A 24,422-nucleotide genomic window follows, 5' to 3' on the forward strand; every position below is an offset into this window, starting at 1 on the left:
CGAGACAGGTGCAACCTAGACGCCGTTGGCATTTGAAACGGTCTAGCGATAACTTGTTCGGGCCTGGCGTGTTTTGCTGAGCCGGTCACTCACTACGGAGAAATGAGAGGGCAACGGAGTTTTGGCGAAGAAGGAAAAGAGCTTTGTTTTCCAATATGTTTATTTTTAAGAGTAAGCCCATCCCTGTGGGTGGTGGCTTAACAAACGGTTGACTCTGATTGGCAACTGAACCTGTGGGACGGGCCAACGGCCCTACCGCCTTTTTTTCTTTGTATATTTGGGCTATAAAAATCGGGACGACATGCTGTCCCTCAGACTTGGCTGAAATCAGTATTACTGATAGATCAGTGAGGCTCCGTACCATGTACGTTAGACTTGGCTGAGATCAGGATTGCTGATAGACCAGTGAGCCTCCGTACTATGTACGTTAAAACGAGTCTGGGCTCTAACAGTCATTGAGACAGTAGAAGAGTGAGACTTTGTTTCTCAATTGTTCAAGTTTGTAATGTATTTGTTTTACCTGCCATGTATATAGAAAAGTTCACGTATAAATATTTCTTGTACATCTGACCTCATCGTTTCCTGCCTGCGTTTGACCAACAACTGCCGATCATCGTCCGATAAGCTTCAAGTTCCAACGGTGAAGCGAGGACGGAGAACGAACGAAACTTTACTGGCGCAGCCGACAGGATCGGCAAGCCCCACAACGAGCAACGAGCAGCGAGCCAGGCGCAAGGCATCAGAGGGCTACCAGCCAATTCCGCAACGGTTGCAATTCATCTGGACGAGGACGTCAGGCGGCGCCCCCAGCAGCAACGGGTGAGCGGGATTCCTTGCGTTTTGTCTAGGTTGGCATGGCTGTTGTTCAGTGAGGTTAATGGTGTTCACGCGCAGAACAGCAAATGCGAGTGAGGCTAACGTAAACATTGATACGGCATCTGAACAAAGAGAGGGTCAGAGACGGCAGGAACTACAACGCATCGGAGAGACCGAGTCTGAGACGTCGGATACTAAAATGGATAGTGAGACGCAAGGCGCTTCGCAGGCTCCGAGCACGACAGATCCAGAGGCCATGGCGGTGAGACGCCTGGAGCTGGAGCTGGAAAAGGTGCGCCTACAGCTAGAGTGCGAGCGCATTGCTCTGCGGAGAGTGGAGCTCGAGCAGTCGAGCAGGCCGCCTTCGGTGTCGGAAGGAAGCGATCGGCGCGGTGCCATCACGGATGGAATAGCGCAATGTGCTAAAGTGCTTAAGGCATACCGGTTGCCGTGTGACGCTGACGTTCCGATATGGTTTGAGGAGGTTGAAAAGTTGTTTTCATCTTTTCAAGTACCAGAACACAGCCGTGTACATTTGATCATGCCTGCGCTGACTGAGCGGGTCCGTTATCTGTTGCGTAGCCTCAATGATGAGGAATGTACGGATTACGAGACAGTTAAGAAGGCGGTACTAGATGAACTTAAACTCACGCCGGCTGAATACTTGGGGAGGTTTGAAAAGGCATCTAAACGAAAGGAGGAAACTTGGGCTCAGTTCGCGTCCCGCGCTAGAACCTATTTGGCCTATTACCTTCAGTCTCGCACTGCAAACACCAAAGAAGCTATGACGGAGCTTATGGTCGCTGACCGTATGAAAGCTAGTCTAAGCTCAGAAGCCCTAGAATATGTTCTTTTGCGGGAAGGCGAAGATTGGTTTAAGCCAGTGGAGGTGGCGAAAGTGCTCGAGACTTTCGAGCAAGCTAAAGGGAAAGGACGAGCAACTAAGCTAGCCTCAACAGCCTCACTGCTGCAGCACTCAAAACTAGCTAGCCCGCAGAGGACAAATTTAAAATGCCACGTGTGTCATGTACAGGGTCACCTAGCCAGAGACTGCCCAAACGCTTCAAATAAAGAACCGCAGGGGAAGCCACCGACTGTGCAAAAACAAAGGGTACAGAAGGTTGCTGTTGTAAGTGAAGAACCTCCACCAGAGCAAGAAAGGGTGCTAAGCGCTAGAGTACATGTCGTAGCTCAAAATGCTAGCTCGGGGAGGTCGAAGCTGGACCTAATCCCTATCATGTGCGGGGATATAGCAACGGAAGCTGTGTTGGACACAGGTAGTGAGATAACGGTAGTCCGTAAAAGTATGTTGCCCATCGATTTACAGGAGCCATCACGAACAGTAAGACTTGAGTCGGCATTCGGAAACACCATTCGAGCTAAGCTAGCTACGCTGCCCGTAGGCATGCATCGCCCGGGGGCTGTGATACAACCGCAGAGGATCGATCTGGTGTGCGCGGTTACCGACGAACTTGCAAACGGGGTTGACTGCCTGCTGTCAAAGGAAGATTGGGAACTACTACGGGCGCAGGAAAAAGAGGAGTTTGGAGAGGAAAATATTCCGCGGGCAGGGGTCCGATCAGTCGAAATGGTCGATAACACTGAGCCGGACTGCGGTCTAAGTTGCGAAGAAACGACAGATGAAATCCCTAAATTGCAAGGGAATAGTTTGATGCAGGATGTCAATGCGGTGCCCAGTCAGCGGGAGCTAGAACTAACCGAGAGTGTAGCTGAGTTGACAGGCACCGAGTGCCAGAGCAAATATGCTCTAGTTTACGATAGGAGGGCACGGACAAAAGAATTTAATGTCGGGGACCAAGTACTCCTCTTTGACACAGGTTGGGCACTCAAGAAATTTGACTACTGGCTTTTCGGAGCAGTGGTGAATGTTGTCTCTGATCATAACCCATTGTCATATTTGACAACCAGCACCCCCCAGGGGGCCAAGTTAGCAAGATGGGCGCTTTCACTACAGCGCTACAATGTAACGGTGCGTCACCGGAAAGGAACATGTAACGCCAATGCTGATGCATTGTCAAGGCTCTCGAATCGTTCGTGGGAGCCAATCGAGTAAAGAGCAGGAAAGAAAGGATAGACAGAAACAGCCATGCCAGCTGGGACAGGCGTGAATGTTCCCGTTCACCCGAAGGATGTGTGCGTGGGACAGTTCAGCCTTGGTGGAACTTTCTGTGGCTGTTGTCGTCTATTTGTGTGAGGGTTATAAGACTATGGACATACTATGTATATAACCTGCATATGTTACTTTACTGCTGTTGTGCCGTGCAGTGCGTTGGAGTGTTCCTGTACATACATGAGTGTTTCTTTTGCATGCTCACTGTCATGAATGTGTTGAGCTTTCGCCTTTTTTTTTTTGTCTCTGAGAGAAAATTGTTTTTTTTCTGTGGTCCTTTCAGTTAATTTCCCTGTTCCTTACGGACTCCGCAGCACCCGTGTTGGGCAGCGTATGTCGATTTTCTTTGACGACGGAACCTTCAGAGCCTAAATCTTATGATACAGCGCCCTTTGGCTCTTGTATAGCTGGGAACATCGTAAGCCCAGTATACTCTTTAGGAGGGACGTGTAAGGTCGCTCTGATTGTTCGGCTTCTTAAGTCTCACGAATCGGCCTCGTGCTTTGTGTATAGAGAGGGGGTTCACTTCCCCCCATGTCAGCGGGGCGACAGTTGCTGTGTTATGCGGGGTCACAGGCAACGCGCGGGGTTTGGTGACGCATCGCGGCAGGTGCCAGGCGGGCGTGTGCCGATTGCTGGAAGTCAGTATTGTGCGCACGATGTTCGCAGTCCGCCGACGGGTCACACAGACCAGCCTTAAAACGAACCGCTGTACAAAAGGTATTGTGAGCCTGGCGCCCGAGTCCCTGACTAATTGGAGGCGCCGCCGAGGTTAAGAAGGACTTAGCAACTCTGACTCCGTGCTGCATGCAGTGAGCATGGACCTAATCCTCTACGCCTCCGGAAGGTAATCGCCAGCATTGTTGTTGGGTGCGACTGCCTGCGTGGTGTCTAAGACCAGCTTACCGTACACGCTGTAGGAATGCGGTGCGCACGTAAAGAGTGCATTCGCACGACGGCGTCTTGGAAACACGCACTCAAAGAACTTTGTCTTGTAGACAATAAATTTGAAGGACAAGGAGGGTCATCCGTCTCCCAGACGGCCAAACTTTGAGTACAGCGGCACTTCGTGGTGCCGGTGCCCCTGCTTCCGAGACAGGTGCAGCCTAGACGCCGTTGGCATTTGAAACGGTCTAGCGATAACTTGTTCGGGCCTGGCGTGTTTTGCTGAGCCGGTCACTCACTACGGAGAAATGAGAGGGCAACGGAGTTTTGGCGAAGAAGGAAAAGAGCTTTGTTTTCCAATATGTTTATTTTTAAGAGTAAGCCCATCCCTGTGGGTGGTGGCTTAACAAACGGTTGACTCTGATTGGCAACTGAACCTGTGGGACGGGCCAACGGCCCTACCGCCTTTTTTTCTTTGTATATTTGGGCTATAAAAATCGGGACGACATGCTGTCCCTCAGACTTGGCTGAAATCAGTATTACTGATAGATCAGTGAGGCTCCGTACCATGTACGTTAGACTTGGCTGAGATCAGGATTGCTGATAGACCAGTGAGCCTCCGTACTATGTACGTTAAAACGAGTCTGGGCTCTAACAGTCATTGAGACAGTAGAAGAGTGAGACTTTGTTTCTCAATTGTTCAAGTTTGTAATGTATTTGTTTTACCTGCCATGTATATAGAAAAGTTCACGTATAAATATTTCTTGTACATCTGACCTCATCGTTTCCTGCCTGCGTTTGACCAACAACTGCCGATCATCGTCCGATAAGCTTCAAGTTCCAACGGTGAAGCGAGGACGGAGAACGAACGAAACTTTACTCAATACTTCCCAGGAGGCGCAGACCCTAACAAATGCGTGTAGTTCCGCTGTTTCAAGGGGTACAGGAAACATTTAATCCGGAAGTAAATTTAGCCAGGTGTAAAAACATATTTCAAATTATGAGGTTTAACATCCCAATACAACTCATGGCCTTTAGCATCCCAATACTATTCCCATGCTGCGTTGTTCAGCAACGCAGCACCATAGCCACTGAACGACTCTGGCAGCTATACAAATAAGACTACAATATCGTTATCATATGTATAATATACGCAAGTGTCGCAAAAAAAAGGAAATGTGCACTCAATATACTTTAGATATTTTACGACGCCCCATTTATTGTCCTCGATAGTAAATGTTGAACTGAACGCATAAAGTGACAGGTCGACACTTTGTCAAATATAATAGAGGCCGAGAATAAGAATACCTGTTTAAAGCATTCACTGAAAATTAGCGTGCCATATATTTTTCGTACAGGGATTTCGCTAATGTTGCATCAGAAAAACACTAGAATGATTCGAAATTCCTGAAAAAAAATCTTGTTCAATATTCACTCAAAATATTGTTTGCTAAAACTGCGTTTCCATCCCTAAACAAGCAAAAATAAGTTCCTTTTAAATGCCAACATTTCAAACCAGATTGCAGGAGTATGCGTGAGCCTGGCACCATAAGATGCCCATGCAAAATGTTGCTGATGTTTCCCCGCCTTTTCTGCAGATTATGTGTCATATAAAAATGTCAGCCACCAGGAACCGCTTTTGAGCTCTGCCTTTCAACTGGACCGAGAGATCAAAGCAAAGCTGGAGGCTGAAAACCTATACATCAAGAAGGAAAACCTTATCATTTGCGCGGTCATCGGTCAAGGTATGTAATTTCAATGACGAAATGCATTATCTCACTGCAGCGAAGACTCGCGTTTGCCTTCGGCCGGTAACGTGGAAACGTTATTGTCCCACAAAGCAAATACCTGCGGAATGACTTTCTCACTCAAACCCATATAGCTCCTGTGCATTTCAGTAGTTCGATTTCAAAGGCCCTCTGATAAAAAAATAAACTTAAGGGAAAGCTAGGCAAAAACAATTCAGACTAGACTGATAATTACTAGCAAAAACAAACGCATCAGTGATAGAATCAAACACATGCAGCAAGCCACCAATGGTCGCGGTTTGGCGTTTTTGTTGTCTTTCGTTATTGTTTAGAGATTGTTTTCCACTTCCCACTCATAACGCCTTCTTTCGGACAGCGAAATAAAATGGTTCTTAATCAGCAGGTTGTCGGGTCGCTTTGTTTCGGCCTATCTTTATGCTCTTTACTCAGGTGTAGACGTTTAAATACTTTTCCGAGACTGCTTACACGACCTGTCAGTTTCTTTATTAGGGTGATCATATAAGCCCGCAACAACAAGCGGATGACTTCTTCAAAAGAAACACATAGGAATCGTGTGGTTTGTCCAAGAGAGAAAAAAAGAAAGACGGACGGACGGACGGACCGACGGACGGACAGACAGACAGACAGACAGACAGACAGACAGACAGACAGACAGACAGACAGACAGACAGAAGATAGATAGATAGATAGATAGATAGATAGATAGATAGATAGATAGATAGATAGATAGATAGATAGATAGATAGATAGATAGATAGATAGATAGATAGATAGATAGATAGATAGATAGATAGATAGATAGATAGATAGATAGATAGATAGATAGATAGATAGATAGATAGATAGATAGATAGATAGATAGATAGATAGATAGATAGATAGATAGATAGATAGATAGATAGATAGATAGATAGATAGATAGATAGATAGATAGATAGATAGATAGATAGATAGATAGATAGATAGATAGATAGATAGATAGATAGATAGATAGATAGATAGATAGATAGATAGATAGATAGATAGATAGATAGATAGATAGATAGATAGATAGATAGATAGATAGATAGATAGATAGATAGATAGATAGATAGATAGATAGATAGATAGATAGATAGATAGATAGATAGATAGATAGATAGATAGATAGATAGATAGATAGATAGATAGATAGATAGATAGATAGATAGATAGATAGATAGATAGATAGATGAAATAAGAGAATATTTCAAGTAGCCAGGAGCCTACTTGAAGAGGCTTCTTTGGATAAAAAAAACGTGCGGCTTCAACGCACATGTCGGAATCTACGTGAAGCAAAGCTTTAGTAAGAGAAAAGAGAGAAAAAATTATTTACAGAAAGGCAGAGAGGTCGGCCCGAAGCTTTAGTAAATCGGTTCATTACAGTCTGCACAACGAATGACGATACGAACAATCTTGTTTACTTTAATCCCCTTCAAAGAGTAATCTCATGAAATGTTTGTTTATCCACCACGAAAGTCACAACTTCATTGTAATGACATTTATATGTTTATGAACTACATCGTTCAGACGATATGCCGAAACACAAACTGCAATTCAGGCGGATGAAACGTATACGATCCGATGCCACAAGGGCGAAAGCAATGTATGGTGCTTGTTGAAGGAATTATAGTAATGACAGGTGTGTGCACAGAAAGTGCGACACGTATCAAGCAACATTTAGGGATTCTGTGTTTCTCGTGTCATAGTGGAACATACACATTCTGAAGAATTGGCCAAGAACGGGCATATACATCCAGTGATAAGTACTGAGCGGCTCAATAAAAGAAATGAAATTATTCCAAAATTTCGGTAAATATGATTCACCCTCCCATTAACAGACCGGTGTGCTTTAGAGAAACATCTGGCCGACATTGCACTGGATGTTTCTCCAAACACTTTAATCAATTTGTAAAGATCACTCGTGGCAGGTAACACAACTCTAGTCTTTGAGCTGGATTACTGAAAGAGGCGGATATTACTTGCACGAGAAATCGAAATACATAACTTATTGCTAAAATATCTAATCAAGATTTTACTTATTTACCTTACGACCCATATTGCGATTCACAAATCGTGGCCATTGAGACTGCAAGGCATATCCACTTGAAAAAAATCCTGTGTATGACACCATTTTCGAGAGAAGCGCCATGAAACGTAAGGTAAAAATACAGTTCCATTTAATAAAACCCCGTTTTACGCATTGAAACAAAAACGTAACTGGGCCACTAATGTATTTCTTTGCAAACATCTGGAATCAATATCTCGAAACTAGTATCATCCCGAGAATTCGTTCCAACTTGATCCGCCTTCAGACTCCACGGCTACAGCTTGTAAATTATATGACTTATGATGATGATTGTGCTATCTCCCACAGGTGACCCTTGAAAATTACTACAAGTCCTCGTAGAAATACCCAGTACGTTCAGGTTTTATGTAGGAATTAATGTATTGGAAATGTAATTATTATCTACATACTTGTTCAGCGTACAATAATTGTATAAGCCACTTCGCTGGTAGTTTCATATAAACCTTAAAGGGATACTAAAAAGAAAGATGATTTCTTCTGCATCAGTAAATTACCTTTCTACGACACTAAAAACAACACTCTTACCATAATAAGAGGCTTGATAAGCAAGAAAAAGCGCAAGAATGAAAGGCGGGTGGCGACACGTCCTTGAACTTTCCGCACCTGGTCGCTGTGACGTCATAGATTTTGATGGCATTTTCTAGGGCCTACTTATACAGCGGCACAGATTGACTACACTGTGTTCTAAAGGAACCAAATATTAAACATTGCAAGTTTCAGGAGCCTTTACTCTTCCAATGCGGCCCAAATGCGAAAACATACTTTGGAATTCCTGACGTCACACTGACGTACCGGCGTTGGGGTTTCGGGGCGAAATTCAAATACTGATACTTCGACCTTCATTTTCTCATCTAATAATGAATATATTATTTTCAAATGACTGCCTGCGGGGTTCTCAAACAACGCTTTATTAGCCTAAACTGATTTCTTGTTTCACTTTAGTGTCACTTCAAGTATATATGTCCACAAATATTCCCACCGAAATAGCAGCTGACCCCACTGCACCCAGCCCACACCACCCAGCAGCCAGGCAGCCAAGTAAATCCCGGAAGAGTAGGCAAAGAGAACTTAGCTTTAAAAGTACACTTTGTACATTAATTAAACGTAAATTTTACAGCAATGGAGCCGCAGCTCGGAAAAACAGCTACGCACTTTAGAGCTTAGTAAATGTTTATGCGCATTTCACAAAGTGAATTCATTCCGGCTTACCCAACTTGCACTTGTTCTAAGTACTTTGTACATCATTACATTATTTATTTAGGTATGCTGTGGCCTTCGAGACATTGGAGCTGAACACTCAAGCCATAGTTATTATCTATCACAGCGTCACAGTGACCGACACTGCACAAGCGCTAAGCAGGACTCATTATTGTTTAGCTCACTCTTCTCTCTTCTATATCTAGATTAATGTACTACCTAGAAACAAGCGGAAATGTAGTTCTGCGAAGGACCTGTGGAGACAAGACTGGAGGCTTGAAATGATCACATTTTTTTTTTTCAACAGAAGAGCAAGCAGGCCAAGACGCTCTGATTTCCTTAGCCGACTTCACCCACACGTGCGCGCGCGTGTCAGGCGACTGAAAATTTACACAAAAGACTAAGCGAAAACTAGAAGGCCGATCCACCTAATAAGCAGAAATAGTCATTCTGGTAGCAAGATATGTTTATCTTGCTTTTCTGCTGCACTTTTTATGCGCTTTGGACTGTTGACCTCTTCTCAGCTGAATATCAGCTTCAGGCAAAAGCTCGGTTAAGTAGCGCGAATCTATTGCTTTGTTTTAGATAGTGTTCCAAGCAATTTTATTGAATTTAATCTTCTCAGTGTAATATAAATAAAGTAAGCTAATTACCTTCTTTTTTTTACCACCCGAAAAAACTTCATAGTATTCGGGAAAAAAATATTCGATTCGCATTTGTGCTCAGCTCAGTGTTTTCAGTCAAAACTCAAAACTGTCCCCATGCGATCCGCATTTGATTACATTTCTAAAAAGATTGTTTTCATTCAGCTATTTGGATGAAAATTCTTTCATTGGTAAAATTGCATAAACCAATGCCACTGAGTAATGCATGAATTACTCTGCCAGACCACGAAAATTTGTTCTGCCATAGATTGTACTGAATTCTTTCAAGCTCTCTGCATATACGGCAGCAACAGGTCGCAATGACTGTGCAATGGCTCGAACCTCCCTCGCATATACTTTTATGTATTCATCTTTCTACTACTAATAGTGAGTTAAATTTCTTGCCCTAGTCCCACTATGTGTAAGAAATTCACATTTATTGGTGTTTATTACTTGTTTGAATGTTTGTTTTTCTTCGGAGGGGGGGGGGGGGCACCGCACTTTGGGGTTTAAGGCTATGTGATGTATTTCTAAATAAATAAAGATATAGGATTTTATTCAATAAGTGATATCCAAAGGACTAACATCGCGTAACTCCCAAATAATTGCAAACTGTGAGGTAAAAATACTGCCCTAAGATTGGTCTAAAATGCGATTTTATTTCCCGTGGAATAAGCTGTTTCATTGTCCATTTTCTTTCTAACCGGTATATGTCTGCTTCTCTTCGGATCACGAGGTCAATTTGGTTGCGTCTACCGGGGCATCTTGGATTTGGGAGGCAAGAACAAAGCTCACACGTTGGCCGTAAAAACTCTTCAAAACAGTGAGTATACACTAGGTATTTTGGTCTTTTATTGCGATAGCGACTATATATGGACAGACACCCTAGGCTCAATTTCGCCATCGGCGTCGGCGGGATTTTCCGTGTAAAGTCCAAATGCGATAAGATCTTATCGCGCCCCGCACGCTGTATGCTGTCGGTGCGCGTGGAAGCGTGCGAGGGTTAGCCGTGAACGATGCGCGTGTTGATGCGCGCCGTTTTCTCGCGCGGGCAGGGGTGGGTGGAAGGAGGCGGGGCGTACGGGATGTCGCAATCAAGCGTGCGCCAATGGGGGCGAGGGGAACGAGGGGGCAGCAGGTGAGCGTGCGTTTCCTGCTTTAGCACAGCCGTGTGCCGCCAGGCCCTATCTTGGAGGTAATCTCCAGCGGAGCAGAAGGCCGGGCGAGCCGAGATGGCTGGCGGCTGCATGCGCGCTGTCTTCGCGCCCGCCTACTTCTGGAGGTGGCGTAATCTCAAGTTTCGGAGGTGCGTTCGCTTTCTTCGGTTTGCGCTCTCCATCACGCCAGCGTTGTGAAGGCCTGTGTTTGCGACGAGCGAGTTGAATTAGCGAGGCGAGCGCATGTATACTACAGTTATACGTCTGATAAAACTCTGAACCTTACTTTATGCAGTTGTGTAATATGCACTTTGCTATCGCTATAATGCTTCGCCTTTAGGAGGAAACCGCTACTTTCTATAAGTTTTCACAGGGCGGGATCTCTTCAGTCGTGCACAATAACTAAAGTGTGACCTTGTAAGCAGTATAGCCCAACTACTCGGAGCATGAGGTCAAATTTTCGCGGCGATGCCTGTACGACGGTACAGCATTCCATACTGAAATTTTTGAACAGCAGGAAGCATAATTTTTTTTTTATAGTCGGTCCTGCAGCATATAATTTTGTTCTTTTCACACCCTTTCGTGAATAATGTGTAGAGCATAGCAGCTCTTACAGTAATACAGGATGGCTTTATTTCACTTCCAGAGGATATTCTTTGAACACTCAGAGAATCACGTGGGCATGAAAAATTGGCGAATATATATATATATATATTGCGATGAGGTTTATTCTCGTTCACGACGTTGTGGAACGCTAGGCAAAACAAGGCACTCCAAGGGCTGTCCGAAGCACGGGGTCGCTCGAGATCACGGCACGGCCCTTCGTCTTCCTCTTCAGACGGCACATACACAGGGGCGCGTCTGCTTCATTACAATGCCCCGGGAGCTAAGCGTAGCCATCCTGGCGACTCAGGGCGCGGAGGAGATGAGCGGGTCGTAGTACGGTTTCAGGCGGTTGACATGTACTGTCTCTCGCCCACGACGACGCAGGTCTGGTGACACGGTGAGCACGGTGACACGGTGACACGGTCTGGTGACACGGTGAGGACAAAATTGCGAAGGATGAAAAAACCAACGTCACGGGCGGTCGCTGCTGGCAGTGCTGCAGTCTCAGCGTAGCGAGTAAGGTGATCTACGCCGACAATAATCCATCGATTTCCACGCCCGCTGCATGGAAACGGGCCGTAGAGGTCGATGCCGACGCGGTCGAACGGACGAGACGGGCATGGCAGCGGCTGCAACGGTCCTGTGAAACGCTGTGTAGGTGTTTTGCTTTGTTGGCATGTAGTGCAAGACTGAATGTACTTTTGCACAAAGTTGTACATGCCTCTCCAATAATAGCGCTGACGCAACCTTGTGTAAGTTTTGAGGACGCCGGCATGAGCGCTTAGGGGGTCAGTGTGAAAAGACGCGCAGACGTCAGAGCGCATATGACGAGGTATAGCGAGGAGCCATTTGCGTCCGTCGGGCATGTAGTTTCGGCGATATAGAATGTTGTCCCGCACTGAGAAGTGGGTTGCTTGGCGACGCAGTGCTCGTGTCGAAGGGACATCAGACGGAGCAGCAAGGTAGTCGAGTAACATTGCAAGGGATGGGTCCTTGCGCTGCTCTGTGAGCATGTCAGGGATGGTGAACGGTGACAGGGTGGACGAGGAAGCTGACAACGACGCCGAATCAGGCGTCAGTGGGGAGCGAGAGAGCGCATCAGCGTCGGAGTGCTTGCGACCAGAGCGGTACATGACGCGGATGTCGTACTCTTGCAAGCGAAGCGCCCAACGTCCCAAGCGTCCAGACGGGTCTTTCAAGGAAGAAAGCCAACAAAGGGCATGGTGGTCAGTAACAATGGCGAAAGAACGGCCGTAAAGGTATGGGCGAAACTTGCTTAATGCCCAGATGATCGCTAGACACTCCTTTTCTGTGACGGAGTAATTTACTTCTGCTTTCTTTAGAGTACGGCTCGCATAAGCGACGACGTATTCATCATAGCCAGCTTTCCGTTGCGCTAAGACCGCGCCAAGGCCAACTCCGCTGGCGTCAGTATGGACTTCCGTGGGAGCATCAGGGTCGTAGTGGCGAAGAATCGGTGGTGAGGTCAACAAGTGGCGCAATCGCTGAAATGCTGCATCACATTCAGGTGACCATGCTGCTATGCCGTTACTGGCGGAAAGTAAACTTGTCAAAGGCGCCATGATGGATGCGAAATTGCGTACGAAGCGACGAAAATAAGAACATAAGCCAATAAAACTTCGGAGGGTTTTGATAGACGTGGGCCTTGGGAACTCTGCAACAGCGCGGAGCTTGTCTGGATCCGGGAGGACGCCGTCTTTTGAGATAACGTGACCCAATATGGTTAGCTTGCTTGCAGCAAAGCGGCACTTTTTGAGGTTAAGCTGTAGACCGGCAGAGGCGAGACAGGTCAGAATGTCATGCAGGCGAGCGAGGTGCGTCGGAAAATCGGTTGAGAAGACGACGATGTCGTCGAGGTAACATAAACAGGTCTTCCATTTGTGGCCACGAAGGATGGTGTCGATCATACGCTCAAAAGTAGCAGGCGCGTTGCACAACCCGAAGGGCATGACGTTAAATTCGTAGAGGCCATCGGGTGTAACGAATGCGGTTTTCGGACGGTCAGGCTTGGCCATGGGAACTTGCCAGTACCCGGAGCGCAGATCCAAGGAACTGAAGTATTCTGCGCCTTGTAAACAGTCGAGAGCGTCATCGATTCGAGGCAGAGGATAAACGTCTTTCCTCGTTATCTTGTTTAGGCGTCTGTAGTCGACACAAAAGCGAATGGAGCCATCTTTTTTCCTCACCAATACGACAGGTGAAGACCAAGGACTTTGAGAGGGACGGATGACTTTACGTTGGAGCATGTCGTCCACGTGCTCCGTGATGATTCGGCGCTCTTCGGCAGAGACACGATACGGGCGCTGTCGCAAGGGGGAGTGGGAACCAGTGTCGATGATGTGAGAAACACCGGTGGCACGGCCCAGTGACGTCTGATGACAGTCGAAAGAAGAGACAAACTTGTGAAGGAGAGCGAGAAGTTGGCGGCGATGAGATGGGGAAAGTGCAGGGTCGATGGCCTTGTCAAAACCCACTGAAGGTGATGAGCCGGAGACCGAAGCGATGGCGTCAAGGTGACGGAGGGAGGCGGCAGGAACATCGAAGTCGTCGACGTAGTCGACCGCTTGAAAGTATCCTACCGTCTCTCCACGCAGTAGGCTGATCGGGTACTGGTAGTAGTTGGTGACCAGCATCACAGTTGAGCCAGAGGTTACAGTAAGCACGGCAAACGGAAGAACAATGCCCTTGCGTTGAGCAAACACATCGGACGGCGTGAATACTACGGTGGCGTCAGATGCGGAATCAGACGACAAGACAACAGCCATCGACGACTCAGGAGGTACGGTTGTGTCGGCATCAACAGTGAGTTTGTCGGCAAAGTGAGGAGAGCTGGTCGGCAGTGATTCACATAGTGGTAAAAGCGACACTTCTGCACGTGAACAGTCAATGACAGCATGATGACGTGACAGGAAATCCCAACCAATGATGAGGTCGTGAGAGCACGATGGTAGCACGAAACACTCGATTATGTACAGAACGTCGTTGATGACGACACGGGCCGTGCATACAGCTGAAGGGTGGATTCGCTGCGCGCTGGCAGTGGCGAGCACCAGGCCAGAGCGAGCTGTAGTCACTTTTCGTAGCTTGCGGCAAAGGCCCTCGTGAATGACGGAAACGGCTGCTCCGGTATCGACTAGTGCCACTGCTGGTACTCCCTCTACAAAAACGGTAATTACATTTTGCGGCGAAGATTGAGGTCTTGAGAAAATCGACGTATTTGCAGTTCTTGCCTCAGGAACTGCAGCAGTCAGTTTCCCTCTTCAGTGGGAACTCGACGACGCAGGGGCGAAATCGAACGCCGACGAGGGGAAGGGGAACGCCGAGTTTCCAACCGGCTATCAGTGTCGAGACGTCGCGGTGAAAATGGAGGCGTGGCGGCGTATTGTGGTGCGTAGCAAGGCCTGTCAAAGCTGGTACACGCAGTTGAGGCGCGGCGGCGACAGAAGCGTGCCACATGGCCAGCAATGCCGCAGGCGAAGCAGATAGGCCGGTTGTCTTGAGTGCGCCACGTCTCGGTGGGACGAAAAAAGTGTGGTGACGGTCGGGCAACTTGAAATGAAGCCGGATTCATGGGCGATGGAAAGGAAGCGGTCTGCGCAGGTGGCCGTGCAACCACGGCTGCATAACTGAGCGGCAGCGACGTAGGGTGGTTGGCAAAGTTGGTATGGGCCAGCGGTACACTCATAGGGTTGGGTGGGGGGGTTGTAGGAGCTGCAGGAAGCGCTTCAGATATGTGATTTCGGATGGCTTCCTGCAGCGTTGGAGGCAAAGCTGCCGTAGGTGCGTCACTGTGAGGCAGCAGCGAGAGCTGCCTGGCCACCTCTTCACGGATAAAATCTTTGATATGCTGCGAGAGGGTCGAGTTGGTGAATTCGGTAGAAACCGCGATGCTGGAGACGGAATCGGCGTGCTGGATGTTCTGGCGGGCGATGGAACGTTGGCGGCGCAGCTCGTCAAAGCTCTGGCAGAGGTTAATGAGGACGGATACGCTAGTTGGGCCTTTGGCCAGCAACATCTGGAATGCGCTGTCCTCGATGCCCTTGAGGATGTGTTTGATCTTGTCATCCTCGGACATGCTGGGATTGACCCGCTTGCACAAATCGAGAACATCCTCGATGTAGCTGGGGAATGTTTCTCCAGGCTGCTGTGCGCGCTGGCGTAGACGCTGTTCAGCGCGTAGCGTACGCACAGCTGGGCGATCAAACACTTCTGCAAACAGAGTCTTAAAGGCGGACCAGCTTGTAAAGTCTGATTCGTGGTTGAAGAACCAAAGTTTGGCTACGTCGGCGAGGTAGAACGGCACGTTGGTCAGCTTAGACTGGTCATCCCATCGGTTATGGGCACTTACACGTTCGTACGATGAGAGCCAGTCTTCCACGTCGTGTTCGGCGGTCCCACTGAAAATGGGTGGGTCGCGCTGACGAGGGACGCCGGCGCAGATGACAGTGGCAGCCGGTGGGGCGGGCAACGAGGTGGCGGGATCAGGCATAGTGCAAGGCGAGCTTGTTGGCAGGGTTCGAGTGCGGAGCTCCAGGACGAGGCGAAGGATCTCAGCAACCTCCACCAAATGCGATGAGGTTTATTCTCGTTCACGACGTTGTGGAACGCTAGGCAAAACAAGGCACTCCAAGGGCTGTCCGAAGCACGGGGTCGCTCGAGATCACGGCACGGCCCTTCGTCTTCCTCTTCAGACGGCACATACACAGGGGCGCGTCTGCTTCATTACAATATATATATATATATATATATATATTACTGCGTGTTAATTCGGGCGGTCAGCTTGAACAAGGGACGGGAGCGTATAAACAGAGCCTGTTTTTGTAAGAACAATGGCGTTCAATAGCTTCTGTTGATTGGCTCTCCAAGATAAACGCGTGCCAACTGGCAAAGGTGTCCATGCTGACCTTATATATTCAGCTTTCAATATATGGCATATGTGACTGATATGCCGTCTCTGTAGTAAAAAATTTACTCGCATAACGCCTCTATTGAGTTACCCCAATCTTTCTAGCGGGTGCGACGCGAAAAATACGAGTGTTTTCAGAAAGTCAGTTCGATTAGTCAGGCCATTTTAACAGAAACGGGAGACTGCGGCTGCTTGGGACGTTAGTGGGCACTGGGTGAATTCACTGCCTCTAATAGTGATTGTATGTATAAATTCGTAGGTATATACACTGTGGTAATCTGGCGTTTATTATAGACACTCTGGGAGGAGAAGCGGATGCTCAGGAGTTCCTGAGAGAAGCGATGATCATGAAGGACTTTCACCACATGAACGTTCTCCCTCTCATCGGTCTCTGCGTTGATGAAGCTGGTGGCCTTATGGTCATTACGCCGTACATGAAACATGGCGACCTGCTTTCCTACATACGGAATCCGAGAAACGTAAGTCTTCCTGAAACGAGTGTTTCGCCTTCGGGACTAATTTGTATGGTGGCTATGACGCATTCTTACAAGAAAAACTGTGGTGTTTCAAGAGTGCTGTTTAGCGTATGCTGAATTACAACATTCCCACGCCGTTTGCTCAGTACCGTGCCCCTATTCAGGATAAAACTGTGTACAGAAGCTGACGATGTCAAGACGGCTTTTGTACATAAAGAAATGTACAAAGCGCATGCACCAAATGCTGTACTTGGAGTTTTCATTTTGCTGTCGTAACTCCAGAATCCGACTGTGAGAGACCTGCTTGGGTTTGGCATCCACGTGGCCGAAGGCATGAAGTATTTGGCCGACCTGAAGTTTGTGCACAGAGACCTCGCAGCTCGTAATTGCATGTGAGTGGGAATTCTCATTTTCGCAATGTTTGTCACAAACTCTAAATAGTGTATATGGCACGACTATTTCAGGCTGAGTGAAGATTTGATAGTCCGAGTAGCCGACTTTGGACTCTCTCGGGACGACTACGAGCAAGACTACTACAGCGAAGACAGAATGAAGAAAAAGCTGCCTGTAAGGTGGATGGCGCCGGAGAGCTTAGAGAAAGGCGTCTACAACCACAAGACGGACGTGGTAAGCAAGCGTTGCGGATGCTGTTAGGCTGGTGGCAATTCCAGGACAGCAGTAACGGCATTTTGCTGTGGCTAAATTCATTATAGATTAGTATTTCCTGCTATTGAAGCAATTTCAGCAAAGCTGCAAGACTGGTAATTGTATAAAAGTTTCACTAGCAGCCTTTAAACAGCGTCGAAGCACACTTAGCAGTGTATGTGACGTAAGTCCAAGCACGCCACCTTCGAGAAACGAGGCCTTCTACGCGGCCCAAAATTTCCTTTTAGGTTTTATCAGTGCAGTGTAGTGATAACAGTGAGTATTTATTCGATTGAGAGTCGACCCCGAAATTCTGAGCCTACACGCCACTAAAAAAAAGAAAAAAGTTATAGCCTACCAATTTGTTAGAATGAATGAAAGTCTAAATAAAGACCCGAGGGCCCGCAAAAAGCGTGGGCATGAAGGCTGCTGTCGCCGTGCTACACGGCCCAGCATGGCAACATAATTGGGAATCTGCATAAAGTTTCCGACTTCATGCACATGCCGCAGTTGAACCTTCCTGAAATGTGTACCTGTGCAAGGCACCCCCGTGTCCGCAATACGTATCCGTGGGTCGGAAATGGGAAAGCGCGGTCGAAACTAGAATGATCTCGCAAAGGAGTTGAAGATATTGTGATGGTGACGGGGACACGTGGGCCTGGTGGCCTTTTTAGAAAAGAAAAAAAAATATGGCCAACCTTTCCTTTACCGGAAAATGGGGGCAAGCGAAAGTTGTCCTGCGTGCACCTGACCTTCGTCACGGTTAAGTAACCCACATGGAACGGTGCCGGATTGCTTCGGCCTCCCGCTCCCTCAGCTCGGTATCTTCTCGTTGCTGTCCAATTACTTGGGCTCAGACGGCTGGATGGACGCGCCGACGCCGAGCCCTTTCAGGAGCGAGTTTTTCACCGCCGCTCGTTGAAGGCTGCCAGTTCCTCGGCAGCCTTCGCACAAAAAAAAAAGAAACGCACAACGCGTGGCCGTCCGGTCCTTTTTCCGACAATGAATTGAACGGAAACGAAGCCGGTGCAGAGCGCGCGAAACCCTTTCCTGACCTTTCCCTTCCCGGTGGAAGCGAAACGGCCGATTGGTTGCGCGCGTGGCGTGAGCGCGCACCTATGCAGCTGGAATCCTTGCTAATGACACACGCTTCACTGCCGCTGTCAACTCATCAGACCGCCCTTTCACGCAGCTGCTGTGCTCAGGGAGCAACTGGGTGTATTTGCGTGACCACAACGCCACCGAAACTTGTGAGCCAATACAAGCTTCGCTTGAAAAACTTGTGCAGATCCTATGAACTGCGGGATTTGATGGTATGCGAGGCAGTGTGCAGGTTCCAGGCTATCCAGTATTGTTTGGGGTTCACCAATTTGATACCACATGGACCAACCTGTTTGCGCATATTGAACAGTCATGTGTGTGGTTCCCGAGCGTGTGTGTGACAAGAGGTGCAGGACGACGACCACGTTGAGGATGTCCGTATTGCGGCAACAGCACAATTCCTACGCCAGCCATTCGACGCAAGCTTATGATCTGGCGACTGATGGGTTCTATACAAGTGTAACGGATGAGAGCGTTAGCAAGAGAAACACGTGATGTCATCAGCGACTATGTACGTGTTGTACAATCATGCGTATAGCTACGGATACGGGATGCAGTGTATGTTGAAATGATGATGACATTTGTACTACGGCAAAGAAACGTTAAAACGTTAATATATCGGGCTATCATGAAGTCTGTAAGGCATCGCGCAGTTTCTACGTAGCGTTAGCTGCCATGAGGAATGAATGAAAAGCTTCCAAAAAGAAAAATGGGAAGGGGTCGTAGAGTATTATGGCTGGGGCCCTCCCTCCAGGGCTCTACTGGCCTTCGCCGCCCACCGGAATTGTTCCAGACGTGCTAGTTGTACCCCCAGGTTTGAACTGGCAAGCTGTGCCTCCCATTGCTCCGTACCAATTATTGTTTGATTAACTAAGCTAGAGTTCTGGTCTGTGGGCTTCGGAATACGTGCACCTCCATGAGGCGTGGTAGAGTGTCGGCCTGCCTCCGCACCACGGACATTTAGACAGGTAAAGAGCTGGAAGTATTGCGTGTAATTTCAATAAGAGATGTGGATATATCTCCACCTGTATCCTCCTTAGGTCAGTTGCCTCTTCTCCGCTAAGGGACTTGTGAGGCGTTCCATACTTTTGCCACATGAAACCCTGGTGAGCCAGCCAGAATTTGTCTCGCTAGAATTGAACGCGCGGCAATCGGGGATCAGAGAGCTAACGCAAGTAGTGGGGAAGTGGACCGGTCCTCAAAGCGCAAGCTGTCACAAGGAAAGAAGATGAGGAAGTGGCACGATACACATGCACCAAGTGTTTCCAACAGTTAGCTGGCTTTGGAACGTGTAGACAGTGCATGCGATTGTGGCCTAAAAGTTAGAGAATCACCAGGTTGCTGTGCTTCTCCATCAGCGGTTCGATTCCTGCATCGGTCACACATTATTTTCTTTTTGCTAAAGCGTGGCTAGACAGGATCATACCAACCTACCGCAAAGTGCGAAGAAAGAGGCAAAAAGTACTTCGCATTAAAATTGTCGACGTATAAACCACTGCGGTGACAAAATAAAGGGAACACGTAGATCATCAAGCAAATATTCCTGCCTCAGTTCCCACTGCGATTGTGAATCGGAGTTTGTGGCTTCTAGGTGAAGAGTTATCTTCGCAGTATTTTAGTGAGTTGCATGCAAAAGCAAATTAAGGTTATGTCGACATGCACAACTACTCTTGCATTGCTGGACCATGACGCTGTATAAACGCTTTGCCCGCACATGATTACGTTTCGCCCAGTGGTCATACGGCGTGCTGCTGTGGGAGCTCTTGACGCGTGGCGTGACGCCGTACCCTGACGTTCACAACTGGGACATCGTGAAATTCCTCAAACAAGGACGCCGCCTGGAGCAGCCCAGCTTCTGTCCAAGTGAGATGTAAGTCTGCCTTCGTGCTATTCCATTTCGAGTCACTAGCAGCTCTCGTAGGTTTGAACATTTTATCTGGGAAACAATTTTTGGACCAGATCATAGTGCGCACGTCACTTGCATATTCTCTCATAACTTTGTAAAAATGTCACACACACACAAACACGCATGCGGTGCCGCTTGCATACTTGAAGTTGTTTTTGTGAGGTTGCACCATAAAAGTTACCCTAAAAGGAAGCAGTAAGTTAAGCTGGATAGGTGAATTACGCTTCAGGCATTAGCAACACGACTGCCTTGCTGTGAGTGAAAGATTTGTAATCCAGAAAAGAAGCAAGAACGAAAAGCGACACCAAACATACGTTTCAGCCCCTACACACCACGACGTCATGAATTTTCACAGCGTATCCACAGCTTCATTCATGTGAAGAACTACGTCGCATGGTGAAAGAACCGAAGGCTGAACATAGCAAGTTGTGCGAACTTTTATCACGACAAAATGGCCGAACCTCAAGATTCTCGACATTGGGGACATCACAGTTGTGTAAATACTGGCGCAGATGTTTATGCACAAAATCGAAGAGCAAAGTTTGGTCTTTACTTTCTCCAGTAATATAATTAAGTCACTTTCTCCTAATGAATAAAATTAAAAGTTTCCAAATTCTAATTTACCAGACAGAAGAAGAGAACACTTTATTTGCAGGAAAGGTAGTTATAACTTGAGGCCCTCCGCATCCAGGGCCTCAGTTGCAGCTTTTTCCATTGCGTCGCCAGTGCACACTGCCAGGTACACATACCTGTGGTCACGGTGCAAAGTCACTGTGGTCTGTTTTTACGTCTCGATGTTCGCATGTTCTTGACCTTAATCTCGGCTGATGAAGGATTTTCTCTGCTAAAGAGTCACTGCAGGACTATTTATTATTAGTATTTCTGATTTTAGAGTTTGATATTTGACGCACCTTATCTTTCAGTTACACCGTCATGCTCAAGTGCTGGCAAGACGACACCAATCGGCGGCCTTCGTTCGCAGGACTAGCGACTCTCATCACAGACATAAGCAGTAGTTTCGTCAAAGGAAAGGGAAATGTGAGAGCGGGCTTAAACATTACCTACGGCAACTGTGCTCAGCCTGAAGCGGCCGCGGGTGCAGAATAAAGCGCACATGCCATGTTCACCACATCACCCGGGGAAGCAATGTGGCGACCGGCTATCCTCAGCAGCCTTCTCTATGAGTGCGTCTGTCCCCAAATGAACTTATTTAACAACTAAATGTAATGGAATAGTCAACTATGCCGATAATTCGTAATTTCACGGCAGCAATCAGTGGAGGTCTCGTAAAAAATAAATGACGTTGGCGTTGGACAGTCTCATTTTTAATAAATGCAGTGGTGCCATTTTTTACGTGAGGAAGGAAGGAAGGAAAAAGTGGAGTAGGAAAGGCAGGGAGGTTAACCAGTTTAGCTTAACCGGTTTGCTACCCTACACATGGGAGAGGGATGGGGGCAATGAAAGATGGGGAAGGGGAAGAGAGAGAGAGAGCACATAGCACAGCACACACATCGTCCCGTTAGAGTCCATCAATCTGGCATGGTACGTAATATCACTGTCACAGCCGCTTGTCCAATCCCGTCGCTCAAAAACCGAAGTAGTCCCTTGGTCGCCTTCACCTGCGATGTCTTCTGTCGGCGGCATGTGAAAATCGTGTCGAGGGACAATGGTCTAGTGTCAAGGTGCGCTATAACGGATGCCAGGGACTGTCGCTGAACATTATATTCAGGACAGTCGCACAGAATGTGTTCCAGCGTCTCCTCGCAAACACAGGCATTGCAGAGAGTGTTGTCGGCCATTCCAATGCGAAATGAGTACGATTTCGTGAAAGCCACCCCTAGCCATAAGCAATAAAGCAGAGTCGCCTCTCTTCGGCGGAGTCCAGTTGGCATATAGAGATGCATCAAAGAGGGAAGGTGGTATTGACGGTTGCTCTGGTTGGTCTGGCTGTTTGGTGTGCACCAAAGAGAGAAGGTTTACGTGAAAGTTGCATAACTAACACAGAATGTCCAATTTTAAGCCGCATCTATTTCAAGCACATGTAGCGTCGGCGTCGTAATCTTACGGACACTGGAACCTCAGAATAGGGCTGCTTATTTCTGTAGCCTGCTATTGGAATTTCCGTGTTATGCTACAAATGAACAAAGTAGTGCTCTACCACTTTACTGACAAATTTTGTAGATTTTTCATTGAGCGTGCGTTCACTCAGCATGCAACACAACATGACTATATGCATAAAGCAAAAGAAGAATGCAAAAAGCCATCAAAGTGTGGACAAAGATTCTGAACGGTCACAAACTGCTCGAAAATTCAATGTTTTCGCAGATACCGTGGTTCATAAACTTTTAACGCCGACTGTATCCCATAGTTTTGGTGCTGCCACTCCTTTTGTGCCGCTGTCTATCATTTCAATAGGGGCAAAAAACAAAGACCATTTCTTGCCCACATCATCAACCAAGGCAAATCGCCGTATTTCATACGAGTCTTCCACCGACGCTGGTTGCTGGAGTTGTACAAACATCTCATGAGCTCTCAACGCCAAAAGTACTGCTTCCGCAATGGCAACTACAGGAAGCGATGCAACGTGGAGTATTTTGCAGGATGCGACAGTGACTGACACAGCATGCCATCGACTCTAGTTATTCGCACAAAGCGGACGGAGTGCAAAACAGCAACCACAATGTTTAGCCGGGCCCCTGACTATATTAAAGGCACGTGGGCAGGATTTGTTGCCTAGTAGCTCACGAGCTGAATTATCTGGTATTAGCAGCATAGGTTATGAACATGGAAGAAAAAATGAAACTAGGAAGGAGCGTCATGTGCTAAAAAATTAAAACTCCTCAAGTCAGCCCAGCATGCTATTGGCAGGGTAGGTTTTAGTGTCCGCTACTGTCGTGCTCGTGATGATGATTATTTATTGACATCCCCTTTGCAGCCAGGCAGGGACAAATCGTCGCCTAACCTGCTTGAGCCAGGCTAGGTGATATGCTGTCAGTCTAGAATTTCGCCTACATCTCCTTAACCTTTTTTTCTCTTTCACATATCTGCTTTGTATCTGTATCTACCTATGCCTGTAATCAATGCAGTCCTATCAACCCTTTCCCTGTTTTTTTTTTTTGTTCGCCAATATTCTAAATGTCTTTTGCTTATTTCAACTGCGAACCGGTTAATGCTTCCACCTGCTTTAAATTCCAGCGCTCCTGAAAGGTAGTCGTTACCCACACAATGAATTTTTGCTGCAGCAGACAGATGCCTCCTGCAGTTGTGAATATCTGCTCCAGTTTGTTTTTGTCCGTAGGCAACCAGCTCTGGCCTCAAGTAACAAGGCACTGTCTTTTGTATTAACGAATTGATTTTCCATCCTCATTTCTTGCCACACCTGTAAATCTGCGTGGTCTTTTTTGTTGCCATCATTTGTATCAAACTTCTGTCTCTCTTTCTCTCACTTTTTGACGACTCCTGGTTGTCTATTTCCACTTTCAGTTACACTGTACATAGTTGCCAACTTTCTTGACCTCCTTCTCTATTCCACTTCCATGCTTTTGAGGTAAATATTTGTGCACACTAGCCACCCATTTATTTTCATCCATGGTCCTGAATCTCTCTGGAAAACTAATTTTCCTCCATGCTTCTTTGATTTCAACAGAAACCCAACCCATGTAAACCTGCACTGCCTCATTTGGGGTTTTAGCATTGATCTCTAAAGCCATGCCACCTATGTATCTTTAGTTAGCTTCCAACCCTGACAAGATATCAGATTTTAAGCACAGCATGACATTTGAGAATGTTCACGCTATCACCATTACTCATTTCTTGGTATCTTGCATTTATTGTAGCCCCAAATTTTCTACGTTTTAATTGCTGCATTCTGCTTCTCCTTCATTCTTAGATTATCTTGATGGGTGCTTAGTAGGTTTTTCCTTCGTTATGTAATACACCCAGGCATTTATACCTATTGCTTCACTATTGGTATGACATGCTGTTGACTTGATACCATGTCCTTACTCAACTCTTGAATAAAGATCATAATTACTTATTGCTCTGTGCTAAACTTA

General features: G+C 47.0%; 2 protein-coding genes across 3 annotated transcripts in view; both read left to right on the top strand.

Moving 5' to 3' along the window:
• Positions 1-21,683, top strand: part of LOC135917243 (hepatocyte growth factor receptor-like) — a 594,900-nt gene extending 573,217 nt beyond the window's left edge. For both annotated transcript variants that reach the window (XM_070538625.1, XM_065450778.2), the window contains 7 exons: positions 5,431-5,577; positions 10,286-10,372; positions 16,534-16,718; positions 16,998-17,107; positions 17,180-17,342; positions 20,195-20,331; positions 21,291-21,683. In XM_070538625.1, coding sequence (XP_070394726.1) covers positions 5,431-5,577; positions 10,286-10,372; positions 16,534-16,718; positions 16,998-17,107; positions 17,180-17,342; positions 20,195-20,331; positions 21,291-21,474 — 1,013 coding nt within the window. In that variant the 3' untranslated portion in view covers positions 21,475-21,683. The remainder of the gene's footprint in view (positions 1-5,430; positions 5,578-10,285; positions 10,373-16,533; positions 16,719-16,997; positions 17,108-17,179; positions 17,343-20,194; positions 20,332-21,290) is intronic.
• LOC135897450 (uncharacterized) lies at positions 25-3,330 on the top strand. Its single transcript, XM_070539707.1, has one exon. The coding sequence runs from the start codon at positions 878-880 to the stop codon at positions 2,888-2,890; it is 2,013 nt and encodes a 670-aa protein (XP_070395808.1). The 5' UTR covers positions 25-877; the 3' UTR covers positions 2,891-3,330.
• Positions 21,684-24,422: the final 2,739 nt, after the last annotated feature.

Source organism: Dermacentor albipictus, chromosome 5 (assembly GCF_038994185.2).
Source record: "Dermacentor albipictus isolate Rhodes 1998 colony chromosome 5, USDA_Dalb.pri_finalv2, whole genome shotgun sequence".
Lineage (NCBI taxonomy): Eukaryota > Metazoa > Arthropoda > Arachnida > Ixodida > Ixodidae > Dermacentor > Dermacentor albipictus.

Excerpts from the sequence above, each read along its gene's own strand:
- LOC135897450 (XM_070539707.1), top strand. The coding sequence starts at position 878 with ATGGTGTTCACGCGCAGAACAGCAAATGCGAGTGAGGCTAACGTAAAC.